The 15,254-nt window shown below is 49.0% G+C and overlaps 2 protein-coding genes across 2 annotated transcripts; one reads left to right on the top strand and one right to left on the bottom strand.

Annotated features, from left to right (window-relative positions):
- Positions 1–1,632: 1,632 nt before the first annotated feature.
- On the bottom strand, positions 1,633–10,482 carry LOC137923067 (probable chitinase 10). The gene is made up of 6 exons (XM_068766192.1): positions 10,319–10,482; positions 3,242–3,528; positions 2,896–3,009; positions 2,558–2,681; positions 2,272–2,413; positions 1,633–2,084 (listed from the first exon to the last, which is right to left on the bottom strand). The coding sequence occupies exons 1-6, from the start codon at positions 10,323–10,325 to the stop codon at positions 1,913–1,915; spliced, it is 846 nt and encodes a 281-aa protein (XP_068622293.1). The 5' UTR covers positions 10,326–10,482; the 3' UTR covers positions 1,633–1,912.
- On the top strand, positions 7,566–11,759 carry Rad60 (DNA repair protein Rad60). Its single transcript, XM_068766191.1, has 2 exons — positions 7,566–8,671; positions 9,182–11,759. Exons 1-2 carry the CDS (start codon positions 7,645–7,647, stop codon positions 9,244–9,246), a joined length of 1,092 nt encoding a protein of 363 aa, XP_068622292.1. The 5' UTR covers positions 7,566–7,644; the 3' UTR covers positions 9,247–11,759.
- The last annotated feature ends 3,495 nt before the right edge of the window (positions 11,760–15,254 follow it).

The following is a 15,254-nucleotide window of genomic DNA, read 5'->3' as shown; positions in this document are numbered from 1 at the left end:
TCCATCAGGTCGTTGTAGATGGCCAGCATGTACGGATACACGACGGGCCGCCCGAAGAAGAACCAGAGGCAGGCGAACACCACGCTCATCAAAACCACCTGGCAGAAGATGTAGAAATAGTAAGGGAACAGCACGGGGTCGGGGCTGCCCGCCATGGACAGCTTGCACATGATGAACTGCAGGATGAGCCAGCACAGGAGGCAGATGTTGGTGCTGGCGAGAATGCCCACGCAGCACTCCCACACCTTGCCGCATAGGATGTACGGGTAGCAGAGGATCTCCACCCAGTTGAGGCCGAACATATTGTCGGTTTCTTGCACGAACATCTGCGCCTGCGCCAGCTTGGTGCAGTCCACCTCCTTCTGCTTGCCATGTTTGTCACCCATTTTGCTTCAATAGTGCTGATCGAGCCCAAGCGTTGCCCTACGCGGCCCTTGTCACGGCGCGTCACGGCGCGTGTCACGGCGCGTCAGGTTGCGCTGTCACTGACGAGACAATCGAGTTGACATCCATATAGAACCTGCTTACAGCATTTTTAAGTAGTGTCAGAGTTCTTAAGTAAATGCGGATCGACACGTACATCGCTGGGCACAGCGCGGCGCCGACAGCGAAGTACTTTATATCTCAAATGAAACGGCGAGCGTCGTCTGGTATGTTAGTAGTCAACGCGGGCAGCCCCGAGGTCGCCCCCAGTTTAAGTGATCTACCAGGCAACGGCTAGGTTTCCTCTTTAGAGTAAAAAATTCTAATACATCGTTTATTTGCGCCGACTACACCCGGCGTGACCTTCGAGACATGTCTACATATTAATAGAAATAATAGTGTTTACTAATCGCTGTACTAAATGTGTGGGAGAAAAAACCACGCAAAAAACTCATACGTTTGCTTTCGGACGCCTAGTCGAAGAGTTGTTATTTGCGGTGAAGGCTGAGGGCTGCGGCCCGAGACCTCGCTGACCACATCACGCGAGGAGCGCAGCAAAGCGCTGTTGGGGGCGACAGCGTCGAGAACCACAATAGCTGTAATGATAGCCAAGGACAACACAGCGTCCTATATTTTCAGACTGCAGGCGACCACAGAACCAAAGCGACCGCCCGCGGGCAGCTCGTAGCTCTTTGTACTTGTCTGTACTCGAAGTTTCGAGCACTTTGTCTCCGGTGGCCGAATCTGGGCAGTAGGAGTTTGATGAGATCAGTTAAGACACCGAGGGGTAAGGCCCGGCATGCAATCCCAAAAACTACCTTGGGCGAGAAGAAGACGACTCATTTCCTCTGAGATTGGGCAGAGGGCAGGGTGCGATGAGTGTGGTGGCGCCTCGTGGCCTTACTAAATTAGCAACGTAGACACGGATTTTATGTGGTACACAGCGGCACAGGTCATTTCTGAAGCTGCGAGTATGCGAAAGTTCACGCCTCACAAAGCGGAAATCAAAACAAGTTGCACTTGAGTTCTCGGGTTCATTGACATTGCCCTCCTACGTAACACACCAACGAAATACAAAGCGCAAACTAAATGTGATCGTGGTTCTGGATCAAGCGCATCCATTTTAACATTCAATTGAACAGAGATATCTTTGTTATTAAAAATATTATCTCTTTCTTTGCGTTCTTAAGGTGTTAAATAAAACACGGCTAACGTTATGTCGCCATATATTTAAAATGTCACAGATTACAAATACAGCGGACGCCGGCGCACAAAACTACGTCACACGTGGACTGATGAGAGGTTGTTCTTAATTTTACAACCTCCAATGTGACCTGCGTCCCCCGGAATGGACGCTGCCAACTATATCAATAAATAATGCATTTTGTATATTTAACTACAAATATTCTGCCAGCAGAAACATGATTAAAGTCCTTTATATAACACTAATCGTCCACGCGGCCGCGGATCGAGGGGCAACAAGTTCGGTTTACTTGACGGCGATGAACTCGCGCTGCAGCTCGTCCTCCTGCCGCAGCTCGCACTGCACGTTGGCCTCGAAGTCACACTGCTGCGAGCGCTCGTTGAACAGCAGCCCGTCGCTGCAGTAGGCGACCTGCGGCACGCCGCTGCGGCAGCGCCAGTAGCGCTGGCAGTCGCCCCTGCCGCACACAGGTCATGTGATGCAATGCCAATTGTAATAATTACAAGGCTTCAGTGGTTTGGTTTGGCGTAAGGCCGGGACTTGCACTTGGCACGCGTCACAAAAGCTTAGGAGTAGTAGCTGCGTAGGAGGTATTGGAGTCTGGGTGCAAGGGTGGTGAACATGCAGCGCGGCGTCACACTCACTTGTACGGCAGGTGCCGGGAGGCGGAGTCTGCGCGGAGGCAGTTGAGGATAACGTTCTGACCCGGGACGCGCGCCGGCGTCTCCAGCGACATTGGCCGCACCGCGTTCAGCACCGCCTCAGCCGTCAAGCTCACCACAGAGCCTAGGAAAACCAAAAAAAGTTTTTTAAAAACATATTACACAAAATGGCCGATCAGAATCCGAACGGACTCCAAGATAGGCTTTTAGCTTTTTTAATGAAAGTACAGCAGTGTCAGCGGCTGGGCAGCAGCCGCGTGGTACTTGCCGTCCGAGGGCTTGTCCGCGTTGTCGGAGAGCCAGTCGAAGCTCTCCTCGCCGGAGCCCTCCACGTCGGTGTCGCCGGGCGGGTCGCGCAGGATGCATTTGGTGTCGCGAGGCCAGTTGCAAACCTGTACATAATATTATCACCGGGTTACAATACGCTATTTCTTTTTTCCTTTGCGCTTCGCGCCCGCTTGCACGCGGCACCGGGACGCTCGTAAGGCTGCGAAGATTCTTGGGACCGACATTTTTCGACACTCGATATCAAATCAGAAAACATCGACTCGTCATCATAAACTCGATTCTTCCATGGATAAAGACTTAACTTAAAGGGATATTCACCTGCAGCTCGAAGTCAAAGTAGAGTCCGCCGGGGCACACGAACAGCACTTCCTCGCCATGCGCGCACATGAAGAACTTGGTGCAGTCGGTGAAATGCGGCAGCAGCAGAAATACCTGCAACGTGTTACGGGACTCGTGAGCTAGTGGGGCAGCGACGTCGCGACGCCGACCGCCGGTCTGCGCACCGCGGGCCAGCCTTGCGGGTGCACGAACCGCTGCGAGGCGCGCCATCTCAATCCACTTCAGAGACACTGCACGCGCACGCGCCGCAAAGTGTTCGTGCGCGTAGTCCTGAGTTTCATGAGGTTAATAAACAATAATTGCTCGAATAAAAATGAACTCTAACCTGCCCTTGAGGATCGCAAGACAGCGAATTGGGGTCGACGCCCTCGAATGGCTTGTAGACCTCTACCATGGAATCGTTGCCACTTGGAGGAGCTTTGGTAGTGGTAGTTGTGGTGGTAGCTTTAGTAGTAGTGGTTACATTGACAGGCTTTGCCGTGGTTGTAGTTGTGTTGGCAGGCTTCGCTGTGGTTGTGGTTACGTCGACAGGCTTTGCGGTTGGTGTTCCCGTGGAGTTTGAAGTTTCTGCCAGGGCGCAGCCTAGCAAAAGGAAGCAGGCCACCGGTATCCCTGTGGACAATCGACAGTACCGTGTCAGATGATTTTATGTCGAAAATCGTAACAGAACTTAGGGACACTGCGGGAGGTGTATCTTTCGCCGCTGAGCCGAATTTAGTTGTAGTAAATCTTTTTGTTACCTCTCCAAACTGGTTTCTGCTATTTCGTGACAATGCCTTGGTCAGCCACGGCATAACTAAAAGGAACCTACATGACCATCCCGAGGTGAAATCTGTCCCGAGGTGGCGGCTCAGGGGTGCGCAAGTGCGCTGCGGGGCGGAGGTGGACGTGTCTGCCTCTGCCCCGCAGCGCAGGCGGAGTTGCGGAGAGCAAAAATAGTCGTGTAGCGTCGTGTCGTATTTCCTGTGAGGAGTTGGACCTGCACAGTGGCTGGATTGTGTTTAGCGGCAGAACCATAACTCGCATCCGCCGCAGATAATTTTTAGGAGTCCTCGGGTAACGGACTCAAAGGAAACTCCTGCCCGCATTATGTGGAAAAGACGAAAAGTTAGGTGTGCACATGCTTGATTTCGCCATGCTTTTACTTTGGAGGAAAATATGAGAATTATATATAACCTAAAACTGAGTCGTGTGGCAGGCGGTCGATGACAGGGCTGGCGATAAAACGTTACCGGGATGCCGCCACATTGCGACGATGCTTTGTAAACAAACGTAATTATAAAGTACAATTATCGCGAACAAACCGAATATCCCGTCTATAAATTTAAAAAAGTAAATCGGTTCGCTCTGTCCGATTGTCACGTCGGTTGAGAGGAACCGGCGCCCATCTGCTGCGGAGTGCTCTGCGAGATCAGAGGTTAAAATAAAAAGCGCGCTGCGATGCTTTGTTCGCAACAGGACGGTCGGTCAACGGGCTGACGATCAAGGCGAACAAATAATCGCATCAAGATCAAGATCGATTAGCAACAGCTCAAATCAAACAGACAATCTGACGACGGAGCGGCAACGGATTAGATACAGCCGCGCCGCCGACAATATGAAACGCAAACTACGCGCTTACTGTTTCAATTAGTTTTGTTAACTGAAACAACGGAATTGACGCAAGATGCCGCGCAAACTGCATCGACACGTCTGTATTTCTATTGGAAACAAAATAAATATAATGACATAAGCTTGAAGAATTTAGAGTGAACACAAGTTAGAGTCATGGAACGGAGACGAAAGGAGGCAGCCCAATGCTACTGAATACTCCGCGGGCTGGGCGCGCTTAGTGGCGACGCCGTCGGCCACGCACACGTGGCAGCGGAAACAACGCAGTTGCAGCACAATGCAACAAACCGAAAGCTCGGTGCCGTTGAGTGGAGACAACCTAAGGAAGACGAACCAGCAGGTGGAGACCATCATACTATGGGAAGAAGCAATAGTAGAGTAATATACCTTTTAGTTACTTTTCATACGCTGGAGGCCTGGCCTGTTTGAAACAAATATCTTTAAAAATATTTTTCGTCGGCGAGGTGTAGCGGCCGCTACAGGATAATTACGCGGCGACCAAGTTTGAATAGGAGCTCACGGGAGAAGAAGGACCTGGATGCCATCGCGACTGCGGCCTGCAGCCCAACTAGAGGGGAGGTCTGGGCAGGCACGCGCCGACCACGCGCTGTGCCGGATTAAAAAAATTATTATTTACAGTTTGCGAAGCCCGTGCTTGACGAACCAAAAGGTGTAAAAAAAAACCGATAAGATCGCGGCTCGCAAGAGCGAACGAACGCGCGGGGGGTAATTACACGTTCGGTAATAAGATTCGGCCGCGCGAGACAATGGCGCTTACGCAAATTTCAGGCTCGAATGTTAACAACGCTCAGAGCGCAAAAACACGCGCGCGGTACTTATTTCATATTTAATTGCGCGTTTAATTTGAATGCGCTTTTTCTATGAATTTACGTAATAAACGTTTATTAGTTCGTGATCATTCGCGAAGATTCCCGCGAACGCATGGCCTGCGCGTGCGCGGGACTCGGCTCTCGCGGAGATCTTTTTTCGACAGAAAAAGGCGTTTGCTCGTTGGCTCCGGCAGCTTCGCGGGACGAAGTAGAGCGAAAGGCGGATATTCTGTTGTAATTATGCCCGAGGGCTGCCAGGAACTCGTGCTCGGGCCGATGCATTGTTTAATTGATTGGATCGTAAGGTTCCCAGGGTATTGCGGCCGCTCAGGTGGATGTTCCGGGGGGCGACTTCGCGCAAGAGCCTTTGCAAGATTTCGGCTTCGGACTTAAATCGTCAGGTAGTTCCCGCTCGGCGGGTGCAGTCACTACACGCACAGCGGCTGTCGCGCGTGCACCGGGCTGCCGCGCCCGATGCTTGCAGTTTCCATATTGTCTTCTACAAGAATCCTCCGAGCCCGCCGTCCCGCTTTCCTCGTGCAGCCGCAACAATGAATAGTTTAAATAAAACGCGCAGAACGTGACGCTCGAGCGATGAAATACTCTTTATTTTATATTGCTAAAATAATTAGCATCTTTTATGTAAAGCTACGTGTATAGCGCCTATAGCGCTGAGCCTTGAACTGTCGCGCGCGACGGCAGCTATGTAGCATAAGAGCAATAACGACAATCTTAAGGAAACGACATTGTCTTAAAGGTTGACAAAAAATATAAATTTAATTTTAGAAAAAACTCTTATAGTCTCAATAGAGAGTTTCAGACGTTGAATCCAATTTTCAAAGCACTTCATTCATGTCAAGCATTTCAGTCGCAACAGCCGGAAACTTAGGTCGGTTTTCACCTTTGGAAATAAAGAAAATAGTGACGCGGCTTCAGAGCAGAGCACCGAAGGCCATCTGTTGCTCGACAGCTCTCCCGTTTCGTCGAATCCTATTTTAACCAGCAAGTTTATTTCTAACTTTTAATATGAGAATTTCTTTAATGAATTCCAACTCGCCCACGCATCGTACGTATGTCTCTTTGTTAAACTCATATTACTGGTTCGTCTGTTTAAAAAAAATGACTTTTTCAAATTCCATTTAAATGTCCTTAACCTCCTTCAAAAACGACGAACAGAAGGAGAGAACAATTTAACAAAAAACAAATTAAAAATGCTAATGCGGACCTTCTTGACCTTCGCGTTATTAGTCTCGTTGTTTCATTGTTGTTGTAGCGCGGCGTACGCGCATGTGGCAACTTGTCGAGCTTTCGAGATTGACTCGATGGTGGAAAGCGAGCTGGCGTGCGTTACAGCCACCTCCGACGGGACAGCATATCGCCTAACTTTAACTATGACCTTTTTAATTAACTGGCAAATTTGATTTTTAATCATTTTTGACATTACATTACATGTACAAATTAATAAATCAGTGCAAATCGCACATAACATACGCATTTAAATATTTGTAATCGTCTGATTAGATTGCAACGCAAGACGCATGTAATCGTTTTGGCAGATCGCGGGAGCGATTGCGCAGAAACACTTGTAATCGTGAACTATCGCGATACGATATACACATTTATCTGATTGCTTTGGAACATAATGCCGCGACATCACTTCGCCAACCGGCACAAACGAACTACGGTTTATATTTTCTGTTACAATTAAGTTCTTCGTGAATCTCCGTAGCATACTATTTGAACAATCAAAGCAGCATGTTCGTATTTATTCTATTATCAGAGGCATAATGGCGACTGAAGGGCTAAAATGACATTTTTTTATTTCGCAAAAGTATCCGATTGATATTAGTTGATTGGTTGCAACGTGCTAACAATAATTATTCAGAAAGTGTTATCGCTTCTTTAATCAAATAAATCCTAGCCAAAATGTTTTACAAGTAAAAGACCGTAACGAACATTTGTTATTAGACTAAATTATACCTAGTCGCTAAGCATACTTGTCTATTTCTTTCTAAGAATGGCAATATCGCCTTTAATACCATGCTGTTATCTCAGTGTACATCGTTGATAGAACAATTCGTCACCGGTGAATATCTACTTTGAACTATTTATATTTTCTTATAATAGCTTGTTAGTACAAATAAATAGCACATTACTGATCACAGACATAAATAATAATATATAAATATAAGATAAAATGGTGATCCATAGCTGGCAATACAGTGCAATGTCATTGTAAAATGCAACTGTCAGTCGATACATAAGTGTTTATTGTGCACAAGACGCAATGCTGTCCTCGTCCGACTCCGAAGAGGATTGTTATAGTAACGCAGCAAAAAAACTGAAGCTTCTGAGGAACAAATACCAGGATGACTGCATCGAGAGCTGCAACTTGTTGAATGAATCCGACCAAGTAAACACGAATGAAAACAGCGCTGCGACAAAATGTCGAGAACAACAGCCCAGTGTCGGCGCCGGTACAGAAACCGATCTGGATAGGTCTCCACATTCAGACGAATGTCAAGATGACGAGAAGTTAGAGAAGCTGTTGGCTTCTTGTAGGCGCCAGACCCGTTCGACCGCGCGGGGCAGAGCAAACGGCAGGCGCGGTCGAGGCAGGAGCGGGAAAGGTAATTCCATTAGCATTGTTGACACTGAAGAAACAAACACTACCGCTAGAGGCAGAAGACTAAAAAAAAGACAGACGGTGGGGCGCGTGCTGACCTGCAGCGTACCGACTTATAGCGTGGGCAACACGGACGAGTACCCGGACCAGTCAGAAGCACAGACGCTGTTCGGCGGCGCCGCAGGGGGTGACAGTGTGATTATGATCGAAGACTGTGACTTGTTGGAAGAGAATGAGGAGCTGTCGGTGAAGGTGTGCTGGCGCAGCAGCGAGTGCTGCAGCTTGCCAATCCGAAAGCACCAAAAACTAAAAACAATGTTCCTCCACTTTGCACACAAAGAAAATGTTAGCGAAGACAAACTGTTGTTCATGTACAATGATAGAATACTGAATGTGGATGACACTCCGGACTCCATCCAGTACAACATTGCAAAGTTTATAGAGGGGGGTGTAATCAGCCAGCAGGTCACTGGACTTGTGCAAAGTAAACACAAGGACACAAGGGCGGGGAGTCCGAGCAGTGTGCATCAAATACTGATTAAATTTCAGAGCCAAAACTTGAAGAAGCCTTTAGAGTTAGCGGTGAGATATGATGAGAAATTGTCATCGGCCATGATTAAGTGTGCAGAGTACCTGGAGCAGCCGCTGAACAGGCTTAAGTTTGAATTTGATGGGGACAATGTGTCAGGTGGGACTTACACTTCAATCATTATAAATTAACAAAAGAGCCAATCTTTTCATTGCTACATCTAAGTCTTTTTATAACAGTTGTAGAGACAATTAGTATCACAGATATTAATATTTCTTGAAACTATAAATTCAATAATAGTACATCATGTTGGGGCGCCGGCACAGGTGGTGTTCAGGAATTTGCCTTTGATTGCATAATGAATGTTTGCACACTGCATTACATCTGTACATGCTGTTAAAGTGATGTAATTTGTTTTTGTAATGTTGACACATTGCTGCGCGCACATTACACTGAAGCGGCTGACCGAAGCACTGTCTCTCTATGGCATGCATTTGGCTGGGCTATGAAATGCAGGGAAATAGATATTGGGCACATTTAACTTTGAGTATATACTAAATAGATTTTTACAATGTATGAATATGATAAAACAGTAATTGATTTACTGTAGAACTCTTAGCAATACAACATTAGTAAGGTAGTCATCAAATTATTGCAATCTCTTTTCAGGATCTCAAACAGCCAAGGAATTGGATCTGGAGGGTGGAGAGTGCATAGATGTGAAGATAATGTGAGATGCATCACCATTGTTTCCGGTGCTTTTGTCTGTCTGAGAACCAAACTCCTTGGTTTCAGCAGGCAAGCAGCAGTGACAAGAGTTTATTGCCAAGACAATAGTGTGGACCAGGTGCCATGTGCTGTACTTTGAACTTGGAACAGTGGAGATGGTGGAATTTGTGTGGGTGTCTATGCCCAGTGGAGCCTTATCAACTGAAGCGGACTGCAGCACACATACAGAGCACTGTTGTTTATCATTTTTATTAACGGAGAAGTTTGTTTTCATTGAAAGTTACATGAGCAGAGGCCGCTAAGCTCGCGGCCTTCTTCTTCGCGGCGACGACGACGCGTGCTGCTCATAATTTTGGAGCTACAGTCGCAATATGTCAGGAATTTATTTTATTTGAATTCTATTCGAAATCTAAGCTGATGAATGAAAAAATAGGCGATAAGCAAAGACATTAAGCTCCGTATCAGCGTCGTCGTCCCGCCGACGTGGACGCGCTAAGCCGCGCCGGAAACGATAACTCGCAGCCAAATCAATAATCTGCGTTCAAATCCGCCGCGTGGACGAGCCCGGCCGCGGACGGACACATTTCCGGTTTACCAAAATGAGATCCGCGAAGCGAACTTTTGACAATTTGTGACTGTCCACAGAGCGACGGAGTTGAGTTGAGACCGTAATACAATTTAGAATAACAAATGTTTATACGTTCGATATGTCGTCGCCGTGACATCGGCCGATAGACGCCGCGGTGCCCGCCGCCCGCGGCCAGCGACTCTCCGCGATCCTAACTATGTGGTTAGCCTGTATGGATGTAATTATTGTAATTGAGAATGCGGACAACGGTCAGTACGTTCCAGGTTTTTTTCCCGGAACCTAATCACAAACACTGGAAGTTAAGAGCATGTGTGTGAGCGGTACTTTCGAAACGTTTCTATATGACCGACCAATGTTTTGTTGGAGCGTTATTGTGATGCGCGACCCTGAGAGGCGGCTGAGCGGCTTCCGGGGATTTGTACACTTGCGCACTATTCTAACAAAGGGTTCCGTCGCTTCGCAAGAGAAATGAGGCCGGGCATACGCACCGAGCATCGCGCTGTGCTGCACTGTCGCGCTGCGCTGCACCGTGTCGCTTCACGTAGGCTTGTCGCGGCCGTTACTTCACTTGCTTCCTTATGAGGAAGGAGATCACTGTGGGCTGTGAGAGCGCGGCGGACTGCGTCGCGGTGGACAGCCGCCAATACCTTTATATGCTGTCAATTCCGCCGGGCGCTCTGCGAGTGCGCGCGGCGCGGGCCAAACTGGACCTTAAGCCGGGGCGCTAGGGCTTCGCGCACGGTATCGACGACGAGGAACAATTTTTCCAGCGGATTAGGTTTAATTATCGCGAGATAAGGCGCTTGTAATGCGGCCGATAAGTGTCAACAGCTCCTTTGCGGCGCGCGCTCGCCGCGGGCACTGCGCGGAACCAATTCGTGAAGATTTGCTGATGAACGCGCTGTCCACCTGCGTGCAGACCCGAGCAGCGGGCAGCTGCCCACCCGCGTCACCGCTCGCCGGCGTCACAAACGACACGCCGTGCAAGTCGCGACATGACGTCACGGGCGCGCGGCCCGCGCTCCCAAATATTTTGTAAAACTTTGGTCGTGATGTATTTCAGTTGTAATTTATTTGTACAATTTTAATAAAATATCTATTAACTCAGATTATGATTTAGTGCCGCCCTCGAAATGATAATAGAACCTTGGTCCGCAGTTTCGCTGCAGAGAGATGTGACGCACTGCGTGAGCGACACGGCGCAAGTCCGGCGGCGCTTGCGCTGCTCGCGGCGCGCTGTGCGACGTGTCTTTACGGAATTAGTTCGTTTGCATGGAAACGCTCCAGAGTCTTCGTGAACCGACATTGAGCTCGGATTTTTACGAGCACGCAGCCACTACATCTTGTGCTGTTAGCGTTGCTCTGTTCGCGTCGCGGAGAAGCGACGGAATGCTCTAGTTCGGGCTTCTGATCGAGAATCACTTCGTGCCCGTAGGACTTGTTTCGTTCACACAGTAAAAATGACTTGGTAACCCCGCGAGGGTTTTAAGGGTAGCGTGAACAATGCACACCCCGGAGCGGGCTAACCAAAATAGTACAGTGCAAGGGACTGTGGGAGGAAAAGAAAACTTCCTGACAGGGAGATGCGTAGTTCCTCAGACAGCACAGACAGTGTCAGATTTCGTTTTTTGGTCGCCGCCGGCGCGCGCAACAGGAAATACCTTTTAGTTTACATCGCAATCGGAATAGTGAACGGACAAGATGAAGACTGCCAGAAGGCAGGCTGCATGAACTTTGGGCTTTCCCTTTGTTGGCGCGCGGGGCGGCGTGACGCACGTCGGCGCCCGATAAGCGCTAATTACAACAAGTCATTTAATTAATTAACAGCAGAGTCCCCGCGCGCCGCGACACGGAAAGCATTTCAGCGCGCGTGTAGCGCATTAGCGGCGCGGCCCTTCATGTGCTCCGAGCGGCCCGGTGCACGAGTACTGAGCGTGACTCGAGTGAGGGCCACGATCGAGCTCTCCTCTCGCAAGCGTCTCTTCGTGAACAGGCTGCAGTAAGGAATGTAACGATTTCTGCCGAAACTCCTGAGCGAACCCGCTGCGCAGTTACTGGAAACAGTTAAGTTTAGAGCCTTTAACGCTCCGCCGTCTGCAATCGGGCAAAAACAGAATTTGTCCGCAACAACAAAATCTCGCGAGGGGAGGTCGGAAAGCGCATTGCTGGTGGCACTGTGCACTGTACAACATATTTCGATTTAATTTCAATTTTAGTTTTGTCCATTTGGCAGCGGCGCCCAGTTTTGTTGATTAAAACAAAATGACTCGTCACGAAAACAGCACGCTCGTATTGTAAGGTCGCTGAAAAATGCACCTCGAAATGAAAAGAAAGCGCTCCAAGAAGACTGTCTGCGAAGCTCAATATCGCCGGATCAAGTGAACCAATCTGGCGGCAAGCTAAGTTATGTAAACATGGTTGAAGCAAAGCGTCTTCCGCGCTCGAACTCCTCAGCCATTGGAGTCCGTTATTGCCGGTCAGAGTGAGAATAGACTCAGAAAGAGAAAAGGTCAATAGTCTTCATTGAATCGGCTGGAGCGCCTCTTCAGGGGTGACGCTGCGCGCACGTGACGGCGCAGGCGCGGCGCGCGGCGCGTCGGTGTTTTGAAAGCCATTTTTATTGCTTTCTTTGTTCGTAGCGCGTCGCGTCTGTAAATCACAATTCATAACATTGCGATGATAAACAAGACGTCATAAAGTGGTTATCTTTACAGGCGCGCGATTGTCCGGCGGCCGCTTTGATTGCAGCGCGATCAGTGTTCGTGTTCGAGACCTTCTAGAGGCCGTCCGAGTGAATGAATCATCTACCCACCTCCAGCTCGACGACGGGCGGTCGAGCTCGCGAAATGTACCCGGCTGCGGGCCGCGGCCGCGCTGAACGCTCATTGTGGCCATGCCTCGCGGTGGACATCTGACGGCTGTCGTTAATGAAACGTCTGGCCACGCGACTGCTACTCTCTCATGCTTGGTACTTGGATCTGTAGAAGAGGCAAGTGCCGTAGAGCGAGAGCTGCACATGTCCAGTGCGTCGTAGTCACCGTCGAACAGTTGTAAGAATGTACTGGCATTTAGGAATGGAGAATCTTTGGAGTAAAGCAAAAGAGGCAACGCCTACAATAAGCTGCTGACTCTCCAACACTCGGCTCCGGTTGCTGCGACCCTGGCTACGCCTGGTGGCAGCCATCTTTACCGCGCGTGGTGTTTTTAACAAACGTCTGTTTACATTAGGTGTTGCGAACAATACTCTGTGCAGGGTGTGCCTGGAAGAGGACGAGGCTGCTGCCCACCTAATTACTTCGGTATACGAGGGTAGCGCGCTACAGGGTGACACATCTCGGATCACCGAGGTGCCACCTCGAGAACGCCGGCGACATCAATTGTCTGCTGGCATTTAAAGAGGAGTCGGGTTGGCTTGAGTAAGGCTAACCTTGACACAAAGTGGCAGTGTCGATCGGTTGCGGAAACCAGTCGGCAGAGACAAGATATTAGGAGTAGACAGTTTCCCTATTCTAATTGAAATAAAAGGCTGGTGTGTGCGAAGTAAGCCTCCATCCTCCAAACCGCCAACATCGTTACATGCACCGCGCGCGGCCGTGGCAGCGCCATCGAGCCGGCCTCGCGTAATCTATCGCGCTGCGTTATCTTCCAACGCTCGCGAACAAGGCCTTCGGGACAAGGTCACGCACCAACGCGATGACTCGACAGCGTGAACGGCGCACACCTCTGCGTAATGGCAGGTACCCTGTACGACAGCAGGCCGCAGCTGTCCTCCGCCCCTAAGCAGACGACGACCACTGGGGGGTTCTAGTGATACCAAATTAATTACTAAAATGTGCACGGGTTGCCCGGTAACCCAAGAGAAAGACGAGACGTATTTTTCTTTCCCTCAAATTCATTTGATCACCGTGACGCCACTGAATAGAAGAACAAACTTAATCACCGTTCAGTGAGGTTTGCGGCGGGAGGTAAGTGGCAACCACATGGCGACACCCGGTGGGTGCGATGACTCCGCGAGCAATGAACCTCGGCCCAGGTCAGTCGACAAGTGAATAACTAGACGAAGACGTGCGGGTTCACGAAGTTGACAGGTGTTTGGCGACTTCTCTGTCGCCTCTGCAGCGACCAGAGTGAGCGCTGCCGACGCTTGAACACCTTCAGCAGTTTTTTGTGTTGCCGCCGCTTAACTCGGGCTTACTATGTGCTGAATGCTAACTGGAGTAACCGAAAAGTAACCAAATCATCTGTTCCGCGTGTCGTTTGCAGCGCGGCTCAGGAACGCACCATTTATTTTCTGTTGTACGAATACCATAACCATTCAATTAGTTTCAGTGGAAACATTTGAAAATATGTCTGTGTGTTATCAGTTCTGTGCTTAAACACGGGATTTCGTTTCCAAAGCCTTTGTTTGTCAGGAATTGATGCAGTAGAATAGTTTCGCTTCAAGCGGGTTCAATTACATTACATCAGGTCAGAGACAAGCCGGTCCTTAAAGGTTCCAACGGAGCATTGTCCCTCTCAAGCCGCCCCTGGATTTTGTGCAACATGCCTGTAGCGGACTTGAAGCCAAATGGGAGAGACAGGAAATGGCTTTATTTTCACGAAAATCTTTTTATTTACTAAATGTCTATTTCCATATTTAACTATAGTCAATTAAAAAATGTTTGTCTTATTATTATATCACTTTTGTTAACCCATCAGCTGATCACAATATTATTTAGGAACTGTGCTGCAGCACACCGAGGTAGGCTTCTGAAACATTCAGCATTCGGGGAAGCACCCGGTGTTGATAAGAATCCTAGCGGGGGGTGGTTGCAATAAAACGAAAGCTCAGTTTAAATGCTTTAATAGATTAAACATTCGATTACTTCTTACGCTACGGTTAAATTCCAAACGGTTTGTTCGCTATTCATCTCTCCCCCCCCCCTCCCAGTATCCCCCTTAGCTGCCACCATCCGTTAGCTACAAATTCACTTATCTACAAAAGACGAAAATATCTACGGCGCACCGGGAGCACGTGCTCACGGGAAATGCAGTCCGCTGCGGCTGTTGGTTTGGCTCCTACGCTTGTTGTTTGTCCAGGAATGTGTTCCACGCGGACGTTGTGTCCCGTGTAAGCGCGTGACGGCCTGTGCGCTGCTGCCTACCACCGCCGCCGCCCTCCCGTCTGTCCGTACTGTTCTAAATGTAGTACAAGTGTCGGAGTGCGTTTTGTTTGCGCTAACAAAAATTGACCTGAGTTACACTCGGCGTAACCACGCCCCTTGACAAATTAATAAAGCTGTGTTCATATTGGCCAGTCCAACTACAGGCGCGTTTCTAATTTATTACAACATTATTTGTTACTATTTTCGTAACTTTATCCGACCGCAGTCCTTTCGTGTTAGGAACGTGGTGCATCGTCATTGTCCGCCTAATTAACTTTTT

The sequence above is a fragment of the Battus philenor genome, unplaced genomic scaffold (assembly GCF_028537555.1).
Source record: "Battus philenor isolate CCGP_79_NKW_IND1 unplaced genomic scaffold, ilBatPhil1.0.hap1 SCAF_20, whole genome shotgun sequence".
NCBI classification, from domain to species: Eukaryota; Metazoa; Arthropoda; class Insecta; order Lepidoptera; family Papilionidae; genus Battus; species Battus philenor.
This window is presented reverse-complemented; position numbering and strand designations above follow the sequence as displayed.